We start from the raw sequence: 24,779 nt of genomic DNA, 5'->3' as shown, positions 1-24,779 counted from the left end.
GTGCAGTGAACAAAACCTTTGTGGGGTACAGTGAACACAATCTTTGTGGGGTGCAGTGAACACAATCTTTGTGGGGTGCAGTGAACAAAACCTTTGTGGGGTGCAGTGAACACAACCTTTGTGGGGTACAGTGAACACAATCTTTGTGGGGTGCAGTGAACACAATCTTTGTGGGGTGCAGTGAACAAAACCTTTGTGGGGTGCAGTGAACACAACCTTTGTGGGGTACAGTGAACACAATCTTTGTGGGGTGCAGTGAACAAAACCTTTGTGGGGTACAGTGAACACAATCTTTGTGGGGTACAGTGAACACAATCTTTGTGGGGTGCAGTGAACAAAACCTTTGTGGGGTACAGTGAACACAATCTTTGTGGGGTGCAGTGAACAAAACCTTTGTGGGGTACAGTGAACACAATCTTTGTGGGGTGCAGTGAAGACAATCCTTTTGGAGTGCAGTGAACAAAATCTTTGTGGGGTACAGTGAACACAATCTTTGTGGGGTGCAGTGAACAAAATCTTTGGGGGGTACAGTGAACACAATCTTTGTGGGGTGCAGTGAACAAAACCTTTGTGGGGTACAGTGAACACAATCTTTGTGGGGTGCAGTGAAGACAATCCTTTTGGAGTGCAGTGAACACAATCTTTGTGGGGTACAGTGAACACAATCTTTGTGGGGTGCAGTGAACAAAACCTTTGTGGGGTACAGTGAACACAATCTTTGTGGGGTGCAGTGAACACAATCTTTGTGGGGTGCAGTGAACAAAACCTTTGTGGGGTGCAGTAAACACAATCTTTGTGGGGTGCAGTGAAGACAATCCTTGTGGGGTGTAGTGAAGACAATCCTTGTGGGGTGCAGTGAAGACAATCCTTGTGGGGTGCAGTGAACAAAATCTTTGGGGGGTACAGTGAACACAATCTTTGTGGGGTGCAGTGAACAAAACCTTTGTGGGGTACAGTGAACACAATCTTTGTGGGGTGCAGTGAACAAAACCTTTGTGGGGTACAGTGAACACAATCTTTGTGGGGTGCAGTGAAGACAATCCTTTTGGAGTGCAGTGAACACAATCTTTGTGGGGTACAGTGAACACAATCTTTGTGGGGTGCAGTGAACAAAACCTTTGTGGGGTACAGTGAACACAATCTTTGTGGGGTGCAGTGAACACAATCTTTGTGGGGTGCAGTGAACAAAACCTTTGTGGGGTGCAGTGAACACAACCATTGTGGGGTACAGTGAACACAATATTTGTGGGGTGCAGTGAACACAATCTTTGTGGGGTGCAGTGAACAAAACCTTTGTGGGGTGCAGTGAACACAACCTTTGTGGGGTACAGTGAACACAATCTTTGTGGGGTGCAGTGAACAAAACCTTTGTGGGGTACAGTGAACACAATCTTTGTGGCGTACAGTGAACACAATCTTTGTGGGGTGCAGTGAACAAAACCTTTGTGGGGTACAGTGAACACAATCTTTGTGGGGTGCAGTGAACAAAACCTTTGTGGGGTACAGTGAACACAATCTTTGTGGGGTGCAGTGAAGACAATCCTTTTGGAGTGCAGTGAACAAAATCTTTGTGGGGTACAGTGAACACAATCTTTGTGGGGTGCAGTGAACAAAATCTTTGTGGGGTACAGTGAACACAATCTTTGTGGGGTGCAGTGAAGACAATCCTTGTGGGGTGCAGTGAAGACAATCCTTGTGGGGTGCAGTGAACAAAATCTTTGGGGGGTACAGTGAACACAATCTTTGTGGGGTGCAGTGAACAAAACCTTTGTGGGGTACAGTGAACACAATCTTTGTGGGGTGCAGTGAAGACAATCCTTTTGGAGTGCAGTGAACACAATCTTTGTGGGGTACAGTGAACACAATCTTTGTGGGGTGCAGTGAACAAAACCTTTGTGGGGTGCAGTGAACACAATCTTTGTGGGGTACAGTGAACACAATCTTTGTGGGGTGCAGTGAACAAAACCTTTGTGGGGTACAGTGAACACAATCTTTGTGGGGTGCAGTGAACAAAACCTTTGTGGGGTACAGTGAACACAATCTTTGTGGGGTGCAGTGAAGACAATCCTTTTGGAGTGCAGTGAACAAAATCTTTGTGGGGTACAGTGAACACAATCTTTGTGGGGTGCAGTGAACAAAATCTTTGTGGGGTACAGTGAACACAATCTTTGTGGGGTGCAGTGAAGACAATCCTTGTGGGGTGCAGTGAAGACAATCCTTGTGGGGTGCAGTGAACAAAACCTTTGGGGGGTACAGTGAACACAATCTTTGTGGGGTGCAGTGAACAAAACCTTTGTGGGGTACAGTGAACACAATCTTTGTGGGGTGCAGTGAACAAAACCTTTGTGGGGTACAGTGAACACAATCTTTGTGGGGTGCAGTGAAGACAATCCTTTTGGAGTGCAGTGAACACAATCTTTGTGGGGTACAGTGAACACAATCTTTGTGGGGTGCAGTGAACAAAACCTTTGTGGGGTACAGTGAACACAATCTTTGTGGGGTGCAGTGAACACAATCTTTGTGGGGTGCAGTGAACAAAACCTTTGTGGGGTGCAGTGAACACAATCCTTGTGGGGTGCAGTGAAGACAATCCTTGTGGGGTGCAGTGAACAAAATCTTTGGGGGGTACAGTGAACACAATCTTTGTGGGGTGCAGTGAACAAAACCTTTGTGGGGTACAGTGAACACAATCTTTGTGGGGTGCAGTGAAGACAATCCTTTTGGAGTGCAGTGAACACAATCTTTGTGGGGTACAGTGAACACAATCTTTGTGGGGTGCAGTGAACAAAACCTTTGTGGGGTACAGTGAACACAATCTTTGTGGGGTGCAGTGAACACAATCTTTGTGGGGTGCAGTGAACAAAACCTTTGTGGGGTGCAGTGAACACAACCTTTGTGGGGTACAGTGAACACAATCTTTGTGGGGTGCAGTGAACAAAACCTTTGTGGGGTACAGTGAACACAATCTTTGTGGGGTACAGTGAACACAATCTTTGTGGGGTGCAGTGAACAAAACCTTTGTGGGGTACAGTGAACACAATCTTTGTGGGGTGCAGTGAACAAAACCTTTGTGGGGTACAGTGAACACAATCTTTGTGGGGTACAGTGAACACAATCTCATACTTCTGAAGCTTTGAGGGTGCTGTCTGTTCTATACTCCTCCTCCTCCTCCTCCTCCTCCTCCTCATCCATCCTTTTAGGTGTACAAACAATAGTAATTGGGGCCTACTGTGCTTCTGTACGTGTGAAAAACATACACTTTTTTTGATCATATTTCCTATTCCGTTATTCAATAAAAACCTTTGGGGCTCAATTAAATTGCGGAATAGTCTGTGTCGGTACGTGTGAGATCCACCTTTCCAAGTTTTTGGGGTTCATCTCATACTTCTGAAGCTTTGAGGGTGCTGCCTGTTCTATACTCCTCCTCCTCCTCCTCCTCATCCATCCTTTTAGGTGTACAAACAATAGTAATTGGGGCCTAGTGTGCTTCTGTACGTGTGAAAAACATACACTTTTTTTGATCATATTTCCTATTCCGCTATTCAATAAAAACCTTTGGGGCTCAATTAAATTGCGGAATAGTCTGTGTCGGTACGTGTGAGATCCACCTTTCCAAGTTTTTGGGGTTCATCTCATACTTCTGAAGCTTTGAGGGTGCTGCCTGTTCTATACTCCTCCTCCTCCTCCTCCTCATCCATCCTTTTAGGTGTACAAACAATAGTAATTGGGGCCTAGTGTGCTTCTGTACGTGTGAAAAACATACACTTTTTTCTGATCATATTTCCTATTCCGCTATTCAATAAAAACCTTTGGGGCTCAATTAAATTGCGGAATAGTCTGTGTCGGTACGTGTGAGATCCACCTTTCCAAGTTTTTGGGGTTCATCTCATACTTCTGAAGCTTTGAGGGTGCTGCCTGTTCTATACTCCTCCTCCTCCTCATCCATCCTTTTAGGTGTACAAACAATAGTAATTGGGGCCTAGTGTGCTTCTGTACGTGTGAAAAACATACACTTTTTTTTGATCATATTTCCTATTCCGCTATTCAATAAAAACCTTTGTGGCTCAATTAAATTGCGGAATAGTCTGTGTCGGTACGTGTGAGATCCACCTTTCCAAGTTTTTGGGGCTCATCTCATACTTCTGAAGATTTGAGGGTGCTGCCTGTTCCATACTCCTCTTCCTCATCCTCCCTTTAGGGTAGGAAAAAATTTAATCGGGCCTAGTCTGTGTTTGTACGTGTGAGATACACAGTTTTTTATCCTATTCCGCTATTCAATACACACCCTTTTGGTGTAAAAAACATTAAATTGCGGCATAGTTTGCATATTTGACTGTGAGATACACCCGTGCGATACTGTTGTTCTTTTGTTCCGCTATTCAATAAAGACCTTTCTAGGGCAAGATCTTAAATTTCAGAAATATGAGGAGAGCGTCAAATAGGGGCCGTGGCCTGGGTCGTGGTGGTGCTTCTGCTAGAGCTCCTGTTGCAAGGAGAGGACGTGGTCGATCTGTGCCAGCTACACGCACAAGTGAAACACCTTCCTCAAGTGTGAGTAGGCGACAGAACCTGCATCAGTATTTGGTAGGGCATCATACGCCTCTAGAAGTGATGAGGCCAGAACACAGAGAGGCGATAGTAGATTGGTTTGCTGCTGACAGTGCCTCCAGTTCCTTCACATTGTCTCCCACCCAGTCTACTGCAGAAAGGTCAGAGTTGGCACCTGCAGCCAATGTCCAACCGTCTTTCACCTCACCCCCTTGCAAATCAGGCAAGCAGTCTGAGCCCCAAGCCATAGAGCAGTCTCTTATTCTTTTTGAGGACTCTGTCAGCAGGGTTTCCCAGGGCCATCCACCTAGCCCTGCCCCAGAAGTGGAAGAGATTGAGTGCAGCGATGCCCAACCACTTATTTCTCAAGATAAGTACATGGAAGGACCATCACAGCACGTCTCCGATGATGACGAAACGCAGGTGCCAACTGCTGCGGCGTTCAGCATTGTGGAGACCGACAGGGAGGGCAGGGGTGAAGACTGGGTGGAAGATGATGTGGAGGACGATGAGGTCCTCGACCCCACATGGAATGAAGGTCATGCAGGTGACCTGAGTAGTTTGGAGGAAGAGGCGGTGGTCGCACAGAGCCACCAGCACAGCAGAAGAGGGAGCAGGGTGCAGAAGCGGAGCGGCCGTGCCCTAGACACTACGCCTGCTACTGCCCAATGCAGCAAGGGAACGAGCGCACCAAAGTCAGCTCAAAAGAGTTCTCTAGCGTGGAAGTTCTTTAGAAAATGTGCTGATGACAGGACACGAGTGGTTTGCACCCTGTAGCGAGGCATAAACCTTCTCAACCTGAGCACAACCTGCATGATCAGGCATCTAAGTGCAAAGCACGAGCTGCAGTGGAGTACACACCTTCAAAACCAAGAAACGTCTCTGGCTCATCCTGCTTCCTCTTCTGCTGCAGTCTCGGCCGCTCCAGCCACCTCTGTAGTCATACCGGCACCTGCCACCCCGCAAACAGACGATCTGTCAGCAACACCACCACCTGGGTCACCAACAACCATCTCCACAATGTCCCGTGGAAGCGTTCAGCTTTCCATCTCCCAAACACTTGAGAGGAAGAGGAAGTACCCCCCTACCCACCCGCGATCCCTGGCCCTGAATGCCAGCATTTCACAATTATTGGCCTTTGAAATGCTGTCATTCCGTCTGGTGGAGACGCCCAGTTTTAAAAAGCTTATGTCGGTGGCTGTCCCACAGTACGTCGTGCCCAGCCGCCACTACTTTTCCAGGCAAGCCATCCCTTCCCTGCACAACCAAGTGGGGGAAAAAATCAGGTGTGCACTGCGCAACGCCATCTGTGCCAAGGTCCACCTAACTACCGATACGTGGACCAGTAAGCACGGTCAGGGGCGTTATATCTCCCTAACGGCACACTGGATAAATGCAGTGGCGGATGGGCCTGAGGCGGATAGCAATTTGGCGCATGTCCTTCCACCACCGAGGATTGCAGGGCGCTTCAGTTTGCCTCCTGTTCCTAACTCATCCTACTCCGCTACCTCATCCTCTACCGCCTCCTCATCCAGACAGCGTAATACCTTCACCACCAACTTCAGCACGGCCAGGGCTAAACGACAGCAGGCAGTTTTACAACTTGCCTGTTTGGGGGACAAACCACACACCGCGCAGGAGTTGTGGAGGAGCATGGAACAGCAGACAAATGAGTGGTTGCTGCCAGCGAGCCTCAAGCCCGGCCTGGTGGTGTGCGATAACGGGCAAAATCTCATAGCAGCTCTGGGCCTAGCCGGTTTGACGCACATCCCTTGCCTGGCGCATGTGCTGAATTTGGTGGTGCAGAGGTTCCTTAAAAACTACCCCGATATGTCAGAGCTGCTGCAGAAAGTGCGGGCCGTCTGTGCGCACTTTCGGCGTTCTCACCCTGCTGCTGCTCGCCTGGCAGGGCTGCAGCGTAACTTCGGCCTTCCCGCTCACCGCCTCATATGTGACGTGCCCACAAGGTGGAACTCCACCTTGCACATGTTGCAAAGACTGTGCGAGCAGCAGCAGGCCATAGTGGAGTTTCAGCTGCAGCACGCACGCGTGAGTCACTCTGCGGAACAGCACCACTTCACCACCAATAACTGGGCCTCCATACGAGACCTGTGTGCCTTGTTGCGCTGTTTTGAGTACTCCACCAACATGGCCAGTGGCAATGACGCCGTTCTCAGCTTAACTATCCCACTTCTATGCCTCCTTGAAAAAACAATTCGGGCGATGATGGAAGAGGATGTGGCACAGGATGAGGAGGAGGAGGATGAAGAGGTAACATTTCAAAGGCTTTCAGGGCAGTCATTCGCAAGGGGCTCCGAGGGTGGGTTCCTGCACACACAAACGCCAGGGACACAATTGTCCAGCAGGGGCACAGTTCTGGAGGATGAGGAGGATGAGGAGGAGGAGGAGCTGGAGGAGGAGATGGAACCATGTTCACAGCAGGGTGGCACCCAGGCCAGCTCATGGCCATCACTGGTGCGTGGCTGGGGGGATACAGAGGACACGGACGATACACCTCCCACAGAGGACAGCCTTTCGTCGCCTCTGGGCAGCCTGGCACACATGAGCGATTACATGCTGCAGTGTCTCCACAACGACCGCCGAGTTGGCCACATTCTAACTTGTGCTGATTACTGGGTGGCCACGCTGCTGGATCCCCGTTACAAGGACAACGTACCGTCCTTAATTCACTCACTGGAGCGCGATCGCAAGATGCGCGAGTACAAGCGCACGCTGGTAGACGCGATGCTGCTGGCATTCCCATCTGACAGCGGGGCCACAGTGGAAGCACAAGGCAGAGGAGGAGGAGGAGGAGGTCGCCAACTCAACCAGGGCACCGCCAGCACCTCAGAAGGCAGGGTTAGCATGGCCGAAATGTGGAAAAGCTTTGTCAGCACGCCACAACAAACAGCAGCACCAGCAGCTCAGATGGAACGTCTTAGCAGAAGGCAGCATTTTACCAACATGGTGGAGCAGTATGTGTGCACACGCCTACATGTAGTGAATGAGGGGTCTGCCCCCTTCAACTTCTGGGTCTCCAAATTGGGCACATGGCCTGAGCTTGCCCTTTACGCCTTGGAGGTGCTGGCGTGCCCTGCAGCCAGTGTATTATCTGAACGGGTATTTAGCACGGCTGGGGGTGTTATAACAGACAAGCGCAGCCGCCTGTCCAGAGACAATGTGGACAAGCTCACGTTCATTAAAATGAACCAGGCATGGATCCCACGGGACTTTTCCGTACCTTGTGCAGAATAGCAATGGATACCGACCTTACCCAGCCATTGTTCCATTTTTGCTCTTTCTCACTCTTTTGGGGTGTACCCTCATTTAAAATTTGTGAAAAGAAGCAGTGTTGGCTACCTCGTCCTCCTCCTCAGGGCCAGATTAACGTAGGGGCTATTGGAGCTGCAGCTCCATGCAGGCCCCTACCTTTTATATAGGCCCCGGGTTGGCCATATTCACTGTGACCGCTCTTCTGTCACTTGTAAACACAGAAGTCTGGCTTCTATGCTCGCTTCCCCAGGCAGCACCCTCAGAACCTCCCCACACAGCGCGAAGGCCGGACAAGGAGGGACAGTTGCCGATGCATGGATGTGTTTATGGGCTTCAGAGACAGCATCCCATGTTGAATTAGGCATGCATGGCTGCACCCTTCCTCCTCTGGGTGCATGCCAAGGCACGGCCCTTAAGGCCCTTCAAAATCCTCAGCACCAAGACCATGATGCTCTTAATCCGGCCCTGGTCCTCCTCCACCGCCGCTTCCACCTACACCGCCCATAGGTGTGCGCAGCCTATTGCATTAGGGTGTGCACCCCAAAGTTGAAATACACATGCATGTGTTTGCCTACATGTACATGGCCCCGATATATTACTCTCCCTGCTGGCAAAGAGAAATAGAGCAGAGCAGGTGCGAGGGAGATCTTTCCCATCTCCTCACTGGCAAACAGAGCGATAATGCTATGTGCCCTAGGTGATTAGGGTGTGCCCAGGTACACCAGGCACACCCTGTGCGCACGCCTATGACACCGCCACATCCACCACCACCTCAACCTCCCTCCTACTCCATATGGGCCTCGTCCTTCAGAGATGAAGAACATTGTTTTATTTTTCTGTTTTTTTTTTTGTTGTTTTAAGTTATTTCCCTATCCACATTTGTTTGCAGAGCACTTGCCATGCTCTTAACTACGTTTTGCTGCCTTTTGCAGCACTCTAGCCCTTTCCATTGGTGTTTTAGAGCCATTTTAGTGCCTTAAAGTTCGGGTCCCCATTGACTTCAATGGGGTTCGGTGTCCGGGAAAAGTTCGGTAAAAGTCCGGGACACGGACCCGGACTTTTTTTTAAAGTTCGGCCGAACCCGTCGAACACGGACATCTAGGTGTCCGCTCAACCCTACTCATGACCCTTCTGGAATCCCTGCTGGGATGCCGACTCCCCCATTGGATGATCTCGCAGCCGAGAGGCATCGCACCCCTGAACTGTGCACATAATGCACTCCTCGTATTTAATGCACTTTTAAGACCCTCCCACTGCTAATGAAATTTGACCACACCCATATTTAATGTGATCGGGAGGGGGCGTGGTTGAGTTCCTGCACTCTCTGAGGAAAAAAACCCTGCCAAAATCTAAGTCTTTCCATAAGGGTTAAGGCTGTTAAGAATCAAAGAGGCATGGCCAACTTCTTGACTGGGATGTCCAAAAAGCTCCTAGGTGTCAAGGGCAGATGTCCACAAAATATGGCAACAATTTTTATCTCCATAAAAGCTATCATGTGTGCATTAGAGTTTGTCCACAGCTCACCCATCCTCCTATTTCCTTGCCAAATCACATGCACAGATGACGCTGCTGACGCCCATTCCAAGGTAGGCAAAATGAAGGGTCCAGTGTTCTGTATCCAATTATGAATTAATGGGCTTTTTTGAAACAAGATATAATAATGTTGCACTTTAGACTACCATGCTAGTTAATATTGATTAAACTACAGTTATTTCTTCTGTTTTCTGTTTCTTGCTACAGTCTTGCATTGCTCCACCTTGTAACTCTGCATACACCTTATCTATGGGATCCATCTAGAAGCTGGAAATAGTAGACAGTGCTACTACACCTCTACTCCAGTGATCTCCACTAGCTTTCAGGTCTCGTACTGCCCGGCTCACCTGCTACATTGTAAATGCAGGAGGTTGTCTAATTTGCATTTTCTCAATAAATGCAAAGCATTCTGATTTGACAAGGTGAAGAGCATGGCTGTACATACAGTATCTCACAAAAGTGAGTACACCTCTCACATTTTTGTAAATATTTTATTCTATCTTTTCATGGGACAACACTGTAGAAATGACACTTTGCTACAATGTAAAGTAGTGAGTGTACAGCTTGTATAACAGTGTAAATTTGCTGTTTACTCAAAATAACTCAACAATCAGCCATTAATGTCTAAACCACTGGCAACAAAAGTGAGTACACCCCTAAGTGACAATGTCCAAATTGGGCCCAAAGTGTCAATATTTTGTGTGGCCACCGTTATTTCCCAGCACTGCCTTAACCCTCTTGGGCATGGAGTTCACCAGAGCTTCACAGGTTGCCACTGGAGTCCTCTTCCACTCCTCTATAATGACATCACGGACCTCCTCCACCTTCCATTTAAGGATGCCACACAGATGCTCAATAGGGTTTAGGTCTGAAGACATGCTTGGCCAGTCAACAACCTTTGCACTCAGTTTTATTAGCAAGGCAGTGGTAGTTTTGAAGGTGAATTTGGGGTCGTTATCATGTTGGAATACTGCCCTGCGGCCCAGTCTCTGAAGGGAGGGGATAATGCTCTGCTTCAGTATGTCACAGTACATGTTGGCATTCATGGTTCCCTCAATGAACTGTAGCTCCCAACCCAGTGCCGGCAGCACTCATGCAGCCCCAGACCATGACACTCCCACCACCATGCTTGACTGTAGGCAAGACACACTTGTCTTTGTACTCCTCATCTGGTTGCCGCCACACACGCTTTACACCATCTGAAGCAAATAAGTTTATCTTGGTCTCATCAGAGCACAGGACATGGTTCCAGTAATCCATGTCCTTAGTTTACTTGTCTTCAGCAAACTGTTTGCAGGCTTTCTTGTGCATCATCTTTAGAAGAGGCTTCCTTCTGGGACGACAGCCATGCTGACCAATTTGATAGAATGTGTGCGGCGTATGGTCTGAGCACTGACAGGCTGACCCCCCACCCCTTCAACCTCCGCAGCAATGCTGGCAGCACTCATATGTCTATTTCCCAAAGACAACCTCTTGATATGACGCTGAGCAGATACACTCAACTTCTTTGGTTGACCATGGCGAGGCCTGTTCTGAGTGGAACCTGTCCTGTTAAACCGCTTCATGGTCTTGGCCACCGTGCTGCAGCTCAGTTTCAGGGCCTTGGCAATCTTCTTATAGCCTAGGCCATCTTTATGTAGAGCAAAAATTCTTTTTTTCAGATCCCCGGAGTTCTTTGCCATGAGGTGCCAAGTTAAACTTCCAGTGACCAGTATGAGAGAGTGAGAGTGATAACACCAAATTTAACACACCTGCTCCCCATTCACACCTGAGACCTTGTAACACTAATGAATCACATGACACCGGGGAGGGAAAATGGCTAATTGGGCCCAATTTGGAGATTGTCACTTAGGGGTGTATGCACTTTTGTTGCCAGAGGTTTAGACATTAATGGCTGTGTGTTGAGTTATATTGAGGGGACAGCAAATTTACATTGTTATACAAGCTGTACACTCACTACTTTACATTGTAGCAAAGTGTCATTTCTTCAGTGTTGTCACATGAAAAGGTATAATAAAATATTTACAGAAATGTGAGGGGTGTACTCATTTTTGTGAGATAGTGTATACATAGATATACACAGGTATTAGAATATAACAAAAAAACTGGAATAGTTAAAAATTCATCTCTCTACTAACAATGCTCTCCGTGTTTTCCTTAGTCTATGTGCAGTGGGTACAACTATATTGATGCATATTGCCTGAGTGCAACTGACCAGAATCAAATGGAAAATTTGCACCGGAAGCCTGGAGCTGATCTTGATGTCACTGCGTTCCCCACCTTCAAAGATGTAGAGGACACTCTGAAATGGGAAAACTTTGACCAACCTCCCTACTACAGAACCTCAAAGAAAAGCTTCCGTAATGCCTTAGAAGGTGGGCAAGCAGTATTTTTTTATATTTTTATTTATTTTTTTGCTTTTTCAATAAGATGTTGGCTTTTTGTTTCAATACTACCGTGGAGATTTCAAATTATTTTTTGTATTGGAGATGCAATGAGGGTGATTTACTAAAACTGGAGAGTGCAAAATCTGGTGCAGCTGTGCATGGTAGCAAATCAGCTCCTAACTTCAGCTTGTTCAATTAAGCTTTGACAAAAAAAAAAAAAACCTTGGAAGCTGACTGCTTTCTTTAGTGGGCCCTGGTTAGGTTCTATGCCGAGCTATACCAGATTTTTCACTCTCCAATTTTAGTTAATCATATCTAGAAATGGATCAACAGTTAGAGCCAGGCATAAGTTCAGCTTGAACTTCACTCGTTCAACCACCCGGTGAACATTCAAATTTGCGGGTAGCTCAGCGGGATGTTCGCCCTCAGAGCGCCCCACCATGCACTGTGCGCATCACAAATTGGATGAAGGCTTGTACCTGACCAGCGCTTCGCCAATTAGCACTATCAGAGCCCGGACTGGACAAAGCGATGATTACTTTATCCAATCACAGCTCAGTACTCATAGGCCCATGCCACATTTTTAAAGCTAACTTCCCATAGCCAGCTCTTGCAGTGTGTTGGAGTGGAGCTTGTTTTGCTACTAACAGTGTGTTCACTTAATGTGACTCTTGAGTGCAGAGTGTGTGTCAGTGTTTTTTTTTTTTTTTGTCTTCTTTTTTTGTCTCCTGCTGATGAAGAGGTCACTGATGCGACTTGTGTGCCGGATAGAGCAGAGGAGGAAGGTGAGGATGAGAAACAACCCCAGCGAGGCAGGATGTCCTCCAGAGGCAGCCATCATGGAAGAGAAGAGAGAAGCCACCCTATTCCATCACATTGTGGAGCTGTTATCTCCCAGCACCCTTCCCACAGCTCAGCTGTCTGGACCTTTTTCAGCACATGTGCAGCCGATCGCACTGTTGCAATTTACAATCTCTGCCACAAGCAGATCAAGCGTGCAAAAAACACCAGCCATTTGGGTACCACATTCTTGACAAGGCATTTAACCTCCTACCACTCGGTCTGTTGGCAAGAGCACCTGAAAGTCACACACAAGGGACCAAATTCTCCTCACTTCTTACCTCTCATGTGTAACCCCGCTATATCTTATGACCTCTCAGCAGCCCCCACTGACAGGGATGATGGTATAGCGAAGGGTGTCCTAGGTCCTTGCAACATGCCTGCCAGTAGCACTCCACCAGCTGTAGACTATAGCCAGCAAATTTCTCTGCCTCATCTGCTGCAGCTCAAAAAAAAAAATACACTCCCTGTCACCCTCATGCCCAGCGTCTAAATTCAAGCTTGTCAAAATTGCTGGCTTTACAGCTCCTGCCTTTCCATCTGGTTGATTTTGCCCTCTTCCGGGAATTTTCAGAATGAGCTGTACCACAATGGCAGGTTCCCTGTCCCTATTTCTTTTTACATAAGGCCATTCCAGCTCTGTACCATCATGTGGAAGGCAATGTTGTGGCATCGTTGGGTTGCTGACACGTGGTCTAGCAAGCATGGTCAGGGAGGATATTTTTAGTTCACAGCACACTGGATAACTCTGCTTGCAACTAGGAAGGATGCAGGACAAGGCTCAGTGCTGCAGCTTGTTGTGCCGCCACCTCTCCATACAGCTAGTGGTGATGTTGAGAGATTTGTCAGCTTGACCCCCTCTATGCCCTCCTCTGCTGGATTGTCCAATAAACCACCAACCCCCTGCCCCAAAGCAACCCCCCATGTTGAAGGCATGTGGCCTTTTATGGTTCAGGAGGAGGGGCGCTTGCTCATCCTCCCCTTTGCTGATCTGCCTGACTGCTTGCTCAGATAAGAATGGATTAGCATGGATTGCCGGCTTTTTTCTTTTTACATTCAGCTGTCGGTGGGAAACCCGCAGACAGCTGAGGAGTCTTCTGTTGTTAAGGATGTGGCGGCCAGCTTCTCAGCCCACTCCTTAGCAACCAAGTCAATTAGATAAATTACTGCATTAAATAATGTAGTAAATACCGCTAAATCGAACAAACACCACATTCGGTATTTAATGCAAAACTCTTAGTGAATTGCACCGATTTACCACAAGCGTTATTTTACCGCATTTTTTTTGGCCGTTTTTTTTCTAACTCTTAGGGAATTCACTCCTTTGCACTCTTGATGACCATATTTGCCCTTCTTGGCTTATCTATGCCTTGATTTCTCAATTTGGGTGACCTCTGCATATCAAGGGGGGTCCCCAGATTTGTAGAGAGCTGCTGAATCCAAGCCACTAGGCTCAATTATTGACCCACCTTGATGGTTTAAAGGTCTGAATCCAGCACCTCTCTTAAATCACCCCCTCCGATAATGACAAGGGCTTCAACTTCCCTACTCTGGCCAAAACTAAAATAAACCTTTAACTGAACTGTGATATGTTGAGGAAAGGACCCACAGTAGAGAAATTCAACATTTCCGTGCATATACCTGACTCTGTAAAGCCAAAGGATCCATAAAAACTGAAGTTCAATGTTATGTCACATGAGTTATTGCTATCTGGCCATTGCAATGTATGTTTTTTTGCCAATTCTTTGTTGGCTTCTGGTACCGAAGACATAAAGAAGTGTATCTGAGCACCACAAACTGAAAACACTAAATAATAAATATTCAAAGCAAATCCATCCATTCATGTCTCCATGCTTTTACTTTGTGTTTATTCACTTTAAAGCCTCCCTGTCATAGCCTGGAGTCAGGCTCAGAGGCCAGTAGCTATAGCAAAGGAGCAGCACGCTCTGGCAAGTGGGACAGATATTCATGCAGGTCACCCTGGCTGATGACAAGAGTTCATCTGAGGTGCGGGATCTAAGTATTAACTGGTATTCACCAGGGCTCCTGATGATGGAGATGGGCTTTGCTGTGTGTTAGTACCAGGTTGCGGTCAACAGAATTGTCCCACCAGGAGTTGAGCAAGCCAGGGTCCAGTAGCAGATATAGCAAGTAGAAATCAAGCAGAAGCATAGTTGAGGAACAAGCCAAATGGTAGCGAAGATACAGACAGTAGATGGAGAGACAAAGCGAGATATTGGCTGGAGAAGGCACAATAATCTGGCAACCAGGAAGTGCAGAGATATGGCTTAGATCAGGAAGTTCAAGAGAGAAGCAAAGAGTTCAAGGTTCAAGACAAACAAGAAATTGTCCAGGGGACTGTCCAGCATTCCAAGTGGTGCAGCCAGCAGAGTCCTTGCCAGCAGAAATCCCAGGTTCAAGCCCAGGTCCTGACACCCCCCCCCCCCCCTTTGCCTTTCTAGCTATGGCCATCATGAGCAAGGGCTGGTTATTCGTATAGTATTTACTTCCAGGAATACATCTGCCCTTAGTTTAGGCAGGAGGGAAAGTCCCTCTTCATAAGGAAAAATGCCCATGAAGACTCCTAGTATGATATAATTTTGGGCTAAGCCAAAAACCAGTAACTAAAGAAATGTAAAAAAATAAATAAAAAAAAGTTTAACATAGGAAAATATATTTATTATACATTATATAATTATACATTATACATTTTATATTATATGTATTTATCTTTACTAAGGCTGGCAGCATAAGGATTAAAAATGATCAACGTTGACTTTTAGTTCCACTTATGATAGAAATTGAAGCTTGAAGAGAAAATTAACCAGGGACTATAATATTGTCTTAATGATCTTTGTAGGTTTCTTGAAACCATCAGATGGAGTAACACTGGAGCGCAACATGCATAACTTGGTCCATGTCTATTTCGGTGGGACGATGTCCGAGGTTCCGATCTCCTCCAATGATCCTATGTTTGTGCTTCACCATTGCTTTATTGACAAGTGAGTTTATCACTAAATCTGTTAAGGGGGGCACTTGGATATCTGGGCCTCCTACTACAGCCTATGACATTTCCAAGATGTCACATATTTATAGTGATGGATGAACATCGGCCGGGGCAGTTTGCGAACGCCAGCCGCAAATTTTCTCAAAAGTCCGCGAACCGCGAGTTCGCGGCGGACCCATTGACTTTAATGGGAGGCGAACTTTAAAAACATTTAGGTCATATTTGCAGCCACAAAAGACGTACTAGCTGTGCACAAATAGTCCCAGCACATGGACAATGTCATAACAGAAGTATTGCAAATGAAAAAGTTGCCCTAAATTTTTTTTTTTTTTTTTTACAGCAAAAAAAAATTTTTTTTTTTTCATAAATCAGCCAGAACTGACAGCAGCCGGTAAATACATATAGGGTCCATTCACACATCTGTAAAATGCATCCACATCCATTCCACAATTTGGCGTAACCTTTATAGACCCATTGTTTTTAATTTCCAGTCTGAAAAATTAGGCATTCACAGGATACAGAAGTAAGTGTCGGCCAGTATTGGCCCCAAAAATTAGCCCACATGCGTTTACCTGACAGCTAAGAACGTAGTATTCTGTGGCTGAAGGTACATTAGGCATTCACAGGATACAGAAGTAAGTGGCAGCCTGTATAGGCTCCAAAAATTAGCTCACATGGTTTGAACTGACAGCAAAGAATGTAGTATATGATGGCTAGAGGTACGGTAGGCGTTCACAGTACACAGAACCGTAAGTGTCGGCCTGTATAGGCTCCAAAAATTAGCTCACATGGTTTGAACTGACAGCAAAGAATGTAGTATATGATGGCTAGAGGTACGGTAGGCGTTCACAGTACACAGAACCGTAAGTGTCGGCCTGTATAGGCTCCAAAAATTAGCTCACATGGTTTGAACTGACAGCAAAGAATGTAGTATATGATGGCTAGAGGTACGGTAGGCGTTCACAGTACACAGAACCGTAAGTGTCGGCCTGTATAGGCTCCAAAAATTAGCTCACATGGTTTGAACTGACAGCAAAGAACGTAGTATATGATGGCTAGAGGTACGGTAGGCGTTCAGAGTACACAGAACCGTAAGTGTCGGCCTGTATGGGCTCCAAAAATTAGCTCACATGGTTTGAACTGACAGCAAAAAACGTAGTTTTTGATGGCTAGAGGTACGATAGGCATTCACAGGATGCAGAACCGTAAGTGTCGACCTGTATAGGCTCCAAAAATTAGCTCACATGGTTTAAACTGACAGCAAAGAATGTAGTATTTGGTGGCTGGAGGTACATTAGGCATTCACAGAAAAAATAATTGTCGGCCCTGAAAGGCCCCTAAAATTTGCCATTCAATGGACATGAAATGCTTTTTATGTCACTGTATGTAGCGAAGCCAATGACCAGGAATTGTTGTGGGTGGAGGAATTTCGATGAAACCTGGTCTACTGGTCACATGTGTTGAATTCCTCAGAGATCCATGCCTCATTCATTTTTATAAATGTGAGGTAGTCTACACTGTCATGAGCTAGGAGAGTGCAATTATCGGTCACGATCCCCCCTGCTGCGCTGGACGTCCTTTAGGACAGGACACTGTACAGGGGGCAAGCCAACAGTTCCATTGCAAATTGTGCAAGCTCTGGCCAGAGGTCAAGCCTGCCCACCCAGTAGTCCAGGGGTTCATCACTCCTCAGAGCGTCCACATCGGCCGTTAACCCGATGTAGTCGGACACCTGTCAGTCTAGGTGTTCCCTCATGCTGGATCCGGAGTACAGCTGTCCAAGGTTCGGCTGAAAGAAGGATCTCATATCTGAAGTGACCAAGACATCTTCCAACCGCCCTCTTCTTGCAGGCGCTGTTGGATTGCTACCCGCAACTGTCTCTCTGTGACTGGACATTCCTCTGCCAGCGCACGGAAAAGCAGAATGCAGCATTTCCCTCAGCAAGGCCTGGAAGTGCTGCATTCTGGCCGCCCTCTGTGATTGTGGTAACATTTCCGCCATTTTGTGTTTGTACCGGGGGTCTAAGTACGTTGCCACCCAGTACTGGTCCCCCTTAAAACACTGCAGCATGTAGGCCCCCATTCCCACTAAACTGGAAGCGGTATAGCGGCCTGCTTCCAGCTCATCATCCAGGCTAATGTCGTCCTCATTATCCTCCCCTCCCCCATCCACGGATAACACCAGGGATCCCAGAAAGGTTTAAAGCATGCTCTTCTTGCTCCCCCTCATCCCCCCCCAGCACCATCCTCCTCCTCTGACTCCTCTTCAGACTCCTGCTGTTGATTTGTTTTAGATGGAGTAGCACCCCCTGGGAATTCATCCAACATTGCGACTTCCTGATCTTTGTGCTTCTGCTCCTCGATGGCTTGATCAATGATAAGACGCAATGCGCACTCAAGAAAGAAGGCGTAAGGAATGATGTCACTTATGGCACCCTGGCCGTGACTGACCAGTTTGGTGATCTCATCGAATGGCCGCAGAAGTCTGCATACGTCCCGCATGAGCAGCCACTGGTCAGGTGAAAAATACCCAAGCTCCCCACAACCTGTCCTGTCACGGAGTTCGAACAGGTAGTCATTAACTGCACGTTTCTGCTGAAGCAGCCTATCGAGCATATGCAACGTTGAGTTCCATCACATCGGGCAGTCACAAATAAGACGCCTGAGGGGCAGGTTGTGTCGCCGCTGAATCTCAGCAAGGCGAGCCATGGCTGTGTAAGATCTTCGGAAATGGCCCGAGATTTTCCTGGCCTGCCGCAAGACGTCCTGGACCCCAGGGTATTTGCCAACGAATTGCTGCACCACCAAGTTCAGGACATGTGCCATGCATGGCACGTGTGTTATTTTGCCCTGTTTCAGCGCGCTCTGCAGATTGGCACCGTTGTCGAACACCACTTTACCAACTGACAAATTCAGTGGTGTCAGCCACTGATCTGCCTGTGAACGCAAAGTTGAAAGGAGTGCAGGACCAGTGTGGCTCTTGGCTTCCAGGCACAACAGACGCAGCACAGCATGGCAACGTCTCATCTGGCATGTGGAATAGGTTCTGGGGATGTTGGGTGGGCCAGTGGAAGAGACGGTAGCAGCGAAAGAGGAGGAGTCAGCTGAGGAGGAGAGGGAGGATGGAGGAGGAGGAGAAGAGGAAGCAGGACTGCTTGCAATCTGTGGCGGTACAACCAAATCTACACAGGTGCCACGGGTTACATGCTTAACGGCCGTCAGAAGGTTCACCCAGTGGGCAGGAAAAGTAATATACCTTCCCTGCCCGTGTTTGCTAGACCATGTGTCTGTGGTCAGATGTATCTTGACACCAACACTGTGTGCCAGAGATATATTCACTTGTCGCTTAACATGGTCATACAGCTCTGGAATGCCCTTTTGCGAGAAGTATTTCCTGCCTGGGACCTTCCATTGTGGTGTTCCAATGACCACAAATTTACAAAAGGCCTCCGAGTCCACCAGTTGATATGGCAGTAGTTGGCGGGCTATCAGTTCCGACAAGCCAGCAGTCAAACATTTGGCAAGAGGGTTATCTGGCGTCATCATTTTTTTCTGCTCCAACATTTGGACCACAGAAGCCTGCCTTTTTCCAGAACAACGTGATGGCAGCATCATGGCAGGTGGAGTGGAGGGCAAATGTGAGGAGAGAGGAGAAGGAGAAGCAGAAGGAGAAGGGGCTGGACGGTGAGAGCCTGGAGTGTGGCTTTGTGGGTTCAACTTCTGACGGTGTTGCTCCCACTGGGCTCAGTGATGGGAGTTTAGGTGCCTTCTTAAGGCGGTTGTCCCTAGGTGAGTGTTGGGCTTACTGCGACTTATGCGTTTACTGCAAAGGCTGCAGATGGCAATACTGTTGTCAGCAATGGACACATTAAAAAAAGCCCACACTGCGGAGCCATGTGCCGGCGTCCTGAGAGCGCCAGATGTGACTGTACATGGTTGATGGCTCGCTCCTGATACATTTGCAGTCTGCTTTCTACCTCTTGTGCAATGCAAGTTCTGCCTGCCTCTCCTCCCTATCTGCCGGTCCGTCTCTCCCTCTGAACTCCCTTCCTCTTCCTCTCTTGTGGAATCCCACGTGACGTCCATAGACTCGTCATCATCCAAGTCATCTTCCCCACCACTAACATTCGAGATCTCGGAGTAGGCAGCAACAGCGGGGACCAAACTCCTTGGGCTGATCTGGGTACTGTCGTCAGATGTTGCTACCTCCTCTTCCTGATCCAATGCCAACAATGGCTGTGCATCGCAAACGTCTTGTGATAGATCGGAAAAAAATTCCAGTGACTCAAGTGGAGGGTATGTGCTGGTGGTGGTGGTGTCTTTGGGGGTGCACATAGCAGAGCGTGAAGTGGGTGCAGATAGAGAGGATGAGGAGGGTGCAGAAGAGGAAGGCTGAGTGACCCACTCAACCAAGTCTGGTGCGTCCTTTGTCGTAATTGCACGCGGCTTTTGAAACTTCACACTTAGGCTCTGGCCTACTGCTCCTGCCTTACCCCTACCACCCCTGCGTGAGTCTCTTCCACTTCCTCTGCCTGTCATGTTTTTTAATTACCCTGTGACAAAAGTCTCTAGAGAGAATCGCAGTATATCTGGAAAAAGGTAGATAACACCCCGCTTCAATATGTGCTATTGGGGGGGCCACTGATCTATCACACCAGTTCTACAAATAATTGGCCAGGGAGTTTGCCACTATGTGTAGTGTTGCTGCAGAAACGTCTCACCACCACACCTGTCACAATGCTGTACAGTGCACAATAATAGTACTAATCCACTATAATATGCTTTCTACAAAGTATATTATACTGTGGATTACCCCCCTCCCCCATCCAAAAAAAAAATTTGCAGCCCTTTAAATGACTTTTGTGGACATTGACAGAGCGATTTGTGACTGCAGCCGATCTCCAACTGCCCCTAAAGCAACCACTGGATACCTGTCCCTAACCTGAAAAGAGACTGTAGAAGGCCTATACCGAAATACCAGCCCTGAAAAGGACTTTTGTGGATCTTCACAGCGCTATATGTGTCTAGCAAACTCTCCCTGATGAGCACAGCAGACTTCTCCCTACACTGTCTAAAAACGGAATGTGAAATGGCCGCCAGGCCAGGTCTGTTTATGGGGTAGGGGGACTGTCCATGTGCTGGAATGTTTCAATTGGCTGTCCCGTTCCACCTGACGGCTGTGTCACGGGTCAAAGTTCTCCCCACTGTAAACAAATATGGCCGCCGTGAACTACGCCATGTGTCCGAAAATTTGGCGGGTAGTGAACAAACAAAGTTTGCCGCGAACCGACCGCCGGGCGAACCGCACGGCCATCTCTACATATTTATAATGCTACAGAAAACGAGACTGTAGACTTATTACAGAGGTGATTTAGAGGAGTCTGTTACATCAAAGGTGAGCAACTTACGAGATCTAAGCCTTCTACTGTGGTTCATGGCAGGGGTCCCCAAACTGTGGCCCGGAGGTTGGATGTGGCCCCTTTCTTGCTTGCCCTTATCTGGCCCTCGGGGCACTATTCCACCAACTGACACTATTTTCTGACATTTACACCAATGAAGGGGCTCTAACGTCGGGACACTTTCTGCTCCTGCTGGCCACAGTCTGCCCCACCCCCCCCCCCCCCTTCAAGGCCTGAAAGACAGTAAACTGGACCTCTGTCTACTCCAAGCCTATGGTGTCACAAATGGTCACCTATAATCCAGTATTTGTAAAGTAGCTGTTAGTGTCCGAATGTCCGCCGCAATATCGCAATCCTGCTGATCACCGCAATTACTAGTAAAAATAAATAAAAAAAATTATAAAAATATCCCATAGTTTGTAGACGTTGTAACTTTTGCGCTAACCAATCAATATACTTTTATTGGGATTTTTATTTTACCAAAAATATGAAACAGAAAACATATTGGCCTAAATTGATGAAGAAATTGGACGTTTTACTTTTTTTTAATTGGATATGTTTTATAACCGAAAGTAAAAAAATATTGTTTTTATTTTTCAAAATTGTCTACAGCGCAAAAATAAAAACTGCAGCGGTGATCAAATGTAGATATGATATACTGGTGGTATATCCCCCGCGCCAATGGGCCACAAATGTAAATGGATGTGTTAAAGCGGAGTTCCGGCCTCGGAAACGTTTTTTAGATAAAAATCCCTCCGGGACAGTCAGGGCTCGTACATTCCACAATGAATAGCCTCTGAACTGTCCTGGGTCGCACTTACCTTTTAGAAGAAATACTTACCTTGAAAATGTCTTGTCCAGCACTGCCATCTCAGGTGTGCGCAGCTGAAGCCAGAGTGTCCTCTTCGTTGTCCTCTTCGGTGACGTCGGAGTCCCAGAATGCCCTGCACAGCTCCCGCTCATCACTTCCTGTGCAGGCGTGTCATCCCTGCACAGATTCTGGGCATGCCCAGAAGCTGTTTAGCAGAGAATGACAGGCCTGCACCGGAACTGACAAGCTGGGCCGGTGCAGGCGCATTGATTCCTGGGAACGATGACGATCGGCTCCCAGGAGTCAATGCAATGAGGAAGTGACGAGCGGGGCCGGTGAAGGCGCATTGATTGCTGGGAGCGTTGATGTTCGGCTCCCAGGAGTCAATGCAAGCAAGAAGTGATGAGCGGGACCGGTGCAGGCACATTGATTCCTGGGAGCGATGATGTTCGGCTCCCAGGAGTCATCGCAAGCCGGAAGTGACGAGCGGGGCCGGTGCAGGCGCATTGATTCCTGGGAGCGATGACGTTCGGCTCCCAGCAGTCAATGCAAGCAGGAAGTGATGAGTGGGGCCGGTACAGGCGCATTGATTCCTGGGAGCGATGACGTTCGTCTCCCAGGAGTCAATGCAAGCAGGCAGTGACGAGTGGGGCCGGTACAGGCGCATTGATTTCTGAGAGCGATGACGTTCGGCTCCCAGGAGTCAATGCAAGTAGGAAGTGATGAGCGGGGCCGCTGCAGGCGCATTGATTCCTGAGAGCGATGACGTTCGGCTCCCAGGAGTCAATGCAAGCAGGCAGTGACGAGTGGGGCCGGTACAGGCGCATTGATTTCTGAGAGCGATGACGTTCGGCTCCCAGGAGTCAATGCAAGTAGGAAGTGACGAGCGGGGCCGGTGCAGGCGCATTGTTTCCTGGGAGCGATGATGTTCAGCTCCCAGGAGTCAATGCAAGCTGGAAGTGACGGCGCGGGCCGCGGCCGCAGAGGGAGGAGGTGGAAGAAAGGTGAGTATATTTTCTTCAATAACAAGGTAAGTAAACCAAAAAAAAAAATCGAGACTATCCATTTCTTTTTCAGGTGATTGTCAGCAAGCGGATGGCCCAAAGTTGTTTTTGAGGCTGGAACTCCGCTTTAACTGTGAAATGCAGCTGCGGTGATCTATTACCAGCAAAGGAAAGCTCTATTAGTGTGGAAAAAAGACATACATTTTATTTGTGTACAGCGTTGCACGACCGTCAGTTAAAGTAACACAGTGCCGTATAGCAGAAAACGGCCTGGTCAGGAAGGAAGGGGGGGGGGGGGGTAAATGTTGGAAAAGGTGGGAAGACAATGTAATAGAGCAGCACGAAATGCCAGCAGAATGCTTGGTTGTATAGGGAGAGGTATAAGCAGTAGAAAGAGAGAAGTGCTTATGCCGCTGTACAGAACACTGGGGAGACCTCACTTGGAGTATTGTGCGCAGTACTGGAGGCCATATCTCCAGAAGGATATAGATACTCTAGAGAGAGTTCAGAGAAGAGCTACTAAACTAGTACATGGATTGCAGGAAAAAACTTACCAGGAAAGGTTAAAGGACCTTAACATGTATAGCTTGGAAGAAAGAAGAGACAGAGGGGATATGATAGAAACTTTTAAATACATAAAGGGAATCAACTCGGTAAAGGAGGAGAGCATATTTAAAAGAAGAAAAACTACCACAAGAGGACACAGTTTTAAATTAGAGGGGCAAAGGTTTAAAAGTAATATGAGGAAGTATTACTTTACTGAGAGAGTAGTGGATGCATGGAATAACCTTCCTGCAGAAGTGGTAGCTGCAAATACAGTGAAGGAGCTTAAGCATGCATGGGATAGGCATAAGGCTATCCTTCATATAAGATAGGGCCAGGGACTATTCATAGGATTCAGATATATTGGGCAGACTAGATGGGCCAAATGGTTCTTATCTGCCGACACATTCTATGTTTCTATGTTTCTATGTTCCGGGGTTAAAGGATGGCCTATGCATCCTGTAGGTGACGGTGTGTGTTTAAAGTTTTAGGAAAAGTACTGTCATACATTCTGGCTGTGTACATATCTTCACATGTCCATAAAATATTTGTAGGATCTTTGAGGAATGGATTCGCAGACGTAAGGCAACTCCAGACACGTACCCCCAGAATGATGAACCAGGCCATGGTCCTGAGGAGTGCTGCACTCCCTACTTCCCATGTTACCGGAACAAAGACCTCCTACGCACCTCCGACAAATTTGGGTACATTTACTCGAAATACCAGGGGATGTAATGCTACATTGAAGCAAGTCTTGAGGTTGGGATCTGCTTTGTGTGATGGTGGAAACCCCTTCAGATAACCTTGGGATCTCAGGACCACAATGAGATCTCATATCAAATCTGTCCAACAGATCCACCTCTAAATCCTCTATCTTGATTTTCAAGAGTAATTATATAAACCATAACCTAACTGAAAAATAAAAATTAAAAAGCATTAATGGTGTGTTCATTTACTTCAAAATGCCATTTAACTGGTTGTGTCCAATAACTCAATAGCTCCAACACAGGTAAATATCTAGCCCTAACCATTTTAGCCCCGGAAGATTCGGCTGCTCAATGACCAGGCCACTTTTTTCAACTTGCCACTGCGTGATTTTAACTGACAATTGCGCGGTCATGCAATGCTGTACCCAAACGGAATTTATGTCCTTTTTTCCCCACAAACGGAGCTTTCTTTTGGTGGTATTTGATCCCCTCTGCGCTTTTCATTTTTTGCGATATTAATAAAAAAAGAGTGAAAATTTTGCGAAAAATTGACATTTTCTACTTTGACTGTTAAAAAATATCCAATATATTCAATTTTTGTTATATATTTAGGCCAAAATCTTTTTAGCTTCATGTCTTTGACAAAAAAATGCTCAATGAGCATATTTTTATCCACTTTAAGACCGGATGATTTTACCCCATTCCTGACCAGGCCATATTTTGCGAT

The 24,779-nt window shown here is 47.3% G+C and overlaps 1 protein-coding gene across 1 annotated transcript in view; it reads left to right on the top strand.

The window, feature by feature from the left end:
• Positions 1-24,080, top strand: part of LOC309569513 (tyrosinase-like) — a gene marked incomplete at both ends in the record, with an annotated part of 28,171 nt that extends 4,091 nt beyond the window's left edge. The window contains 3 exons of the mRNA XM_082275379.1: positions 11,516-11,729; positions 15,442-15,583; positions 23,900-24,080. Coding sequence (XP_082131505.1) covers positions 11,516-11,729; positions 15,442-15,583; positions 23,900-24,080 — 537 coding nt within the window. The remainder of the gene's footprint in view (positions 1-11,515; positions 11,730-15,441; positions 15,584-23,899) is intronic.
• Between the last annotated feature and the right edge of the window lie 699 nt (positions 24,081-24,779).

Source organism: Pelophylax lessonae, assembly GCF_965119305.1.
Source record: "Pelophylax lessonae genome assembly, chromosome: 13".
Taxonomy (NCBI): Eukaryota; Metazoa; Chordata; class Amphibia; order Anura; family Ranidae; genus Pelophylax; species Pelophylax lessonae.
The sequence above is the reverse complement of the archived record's forward strand: the minus strand, read 5'-3'. Positions and strand labels throughout refer to the sequence as shown.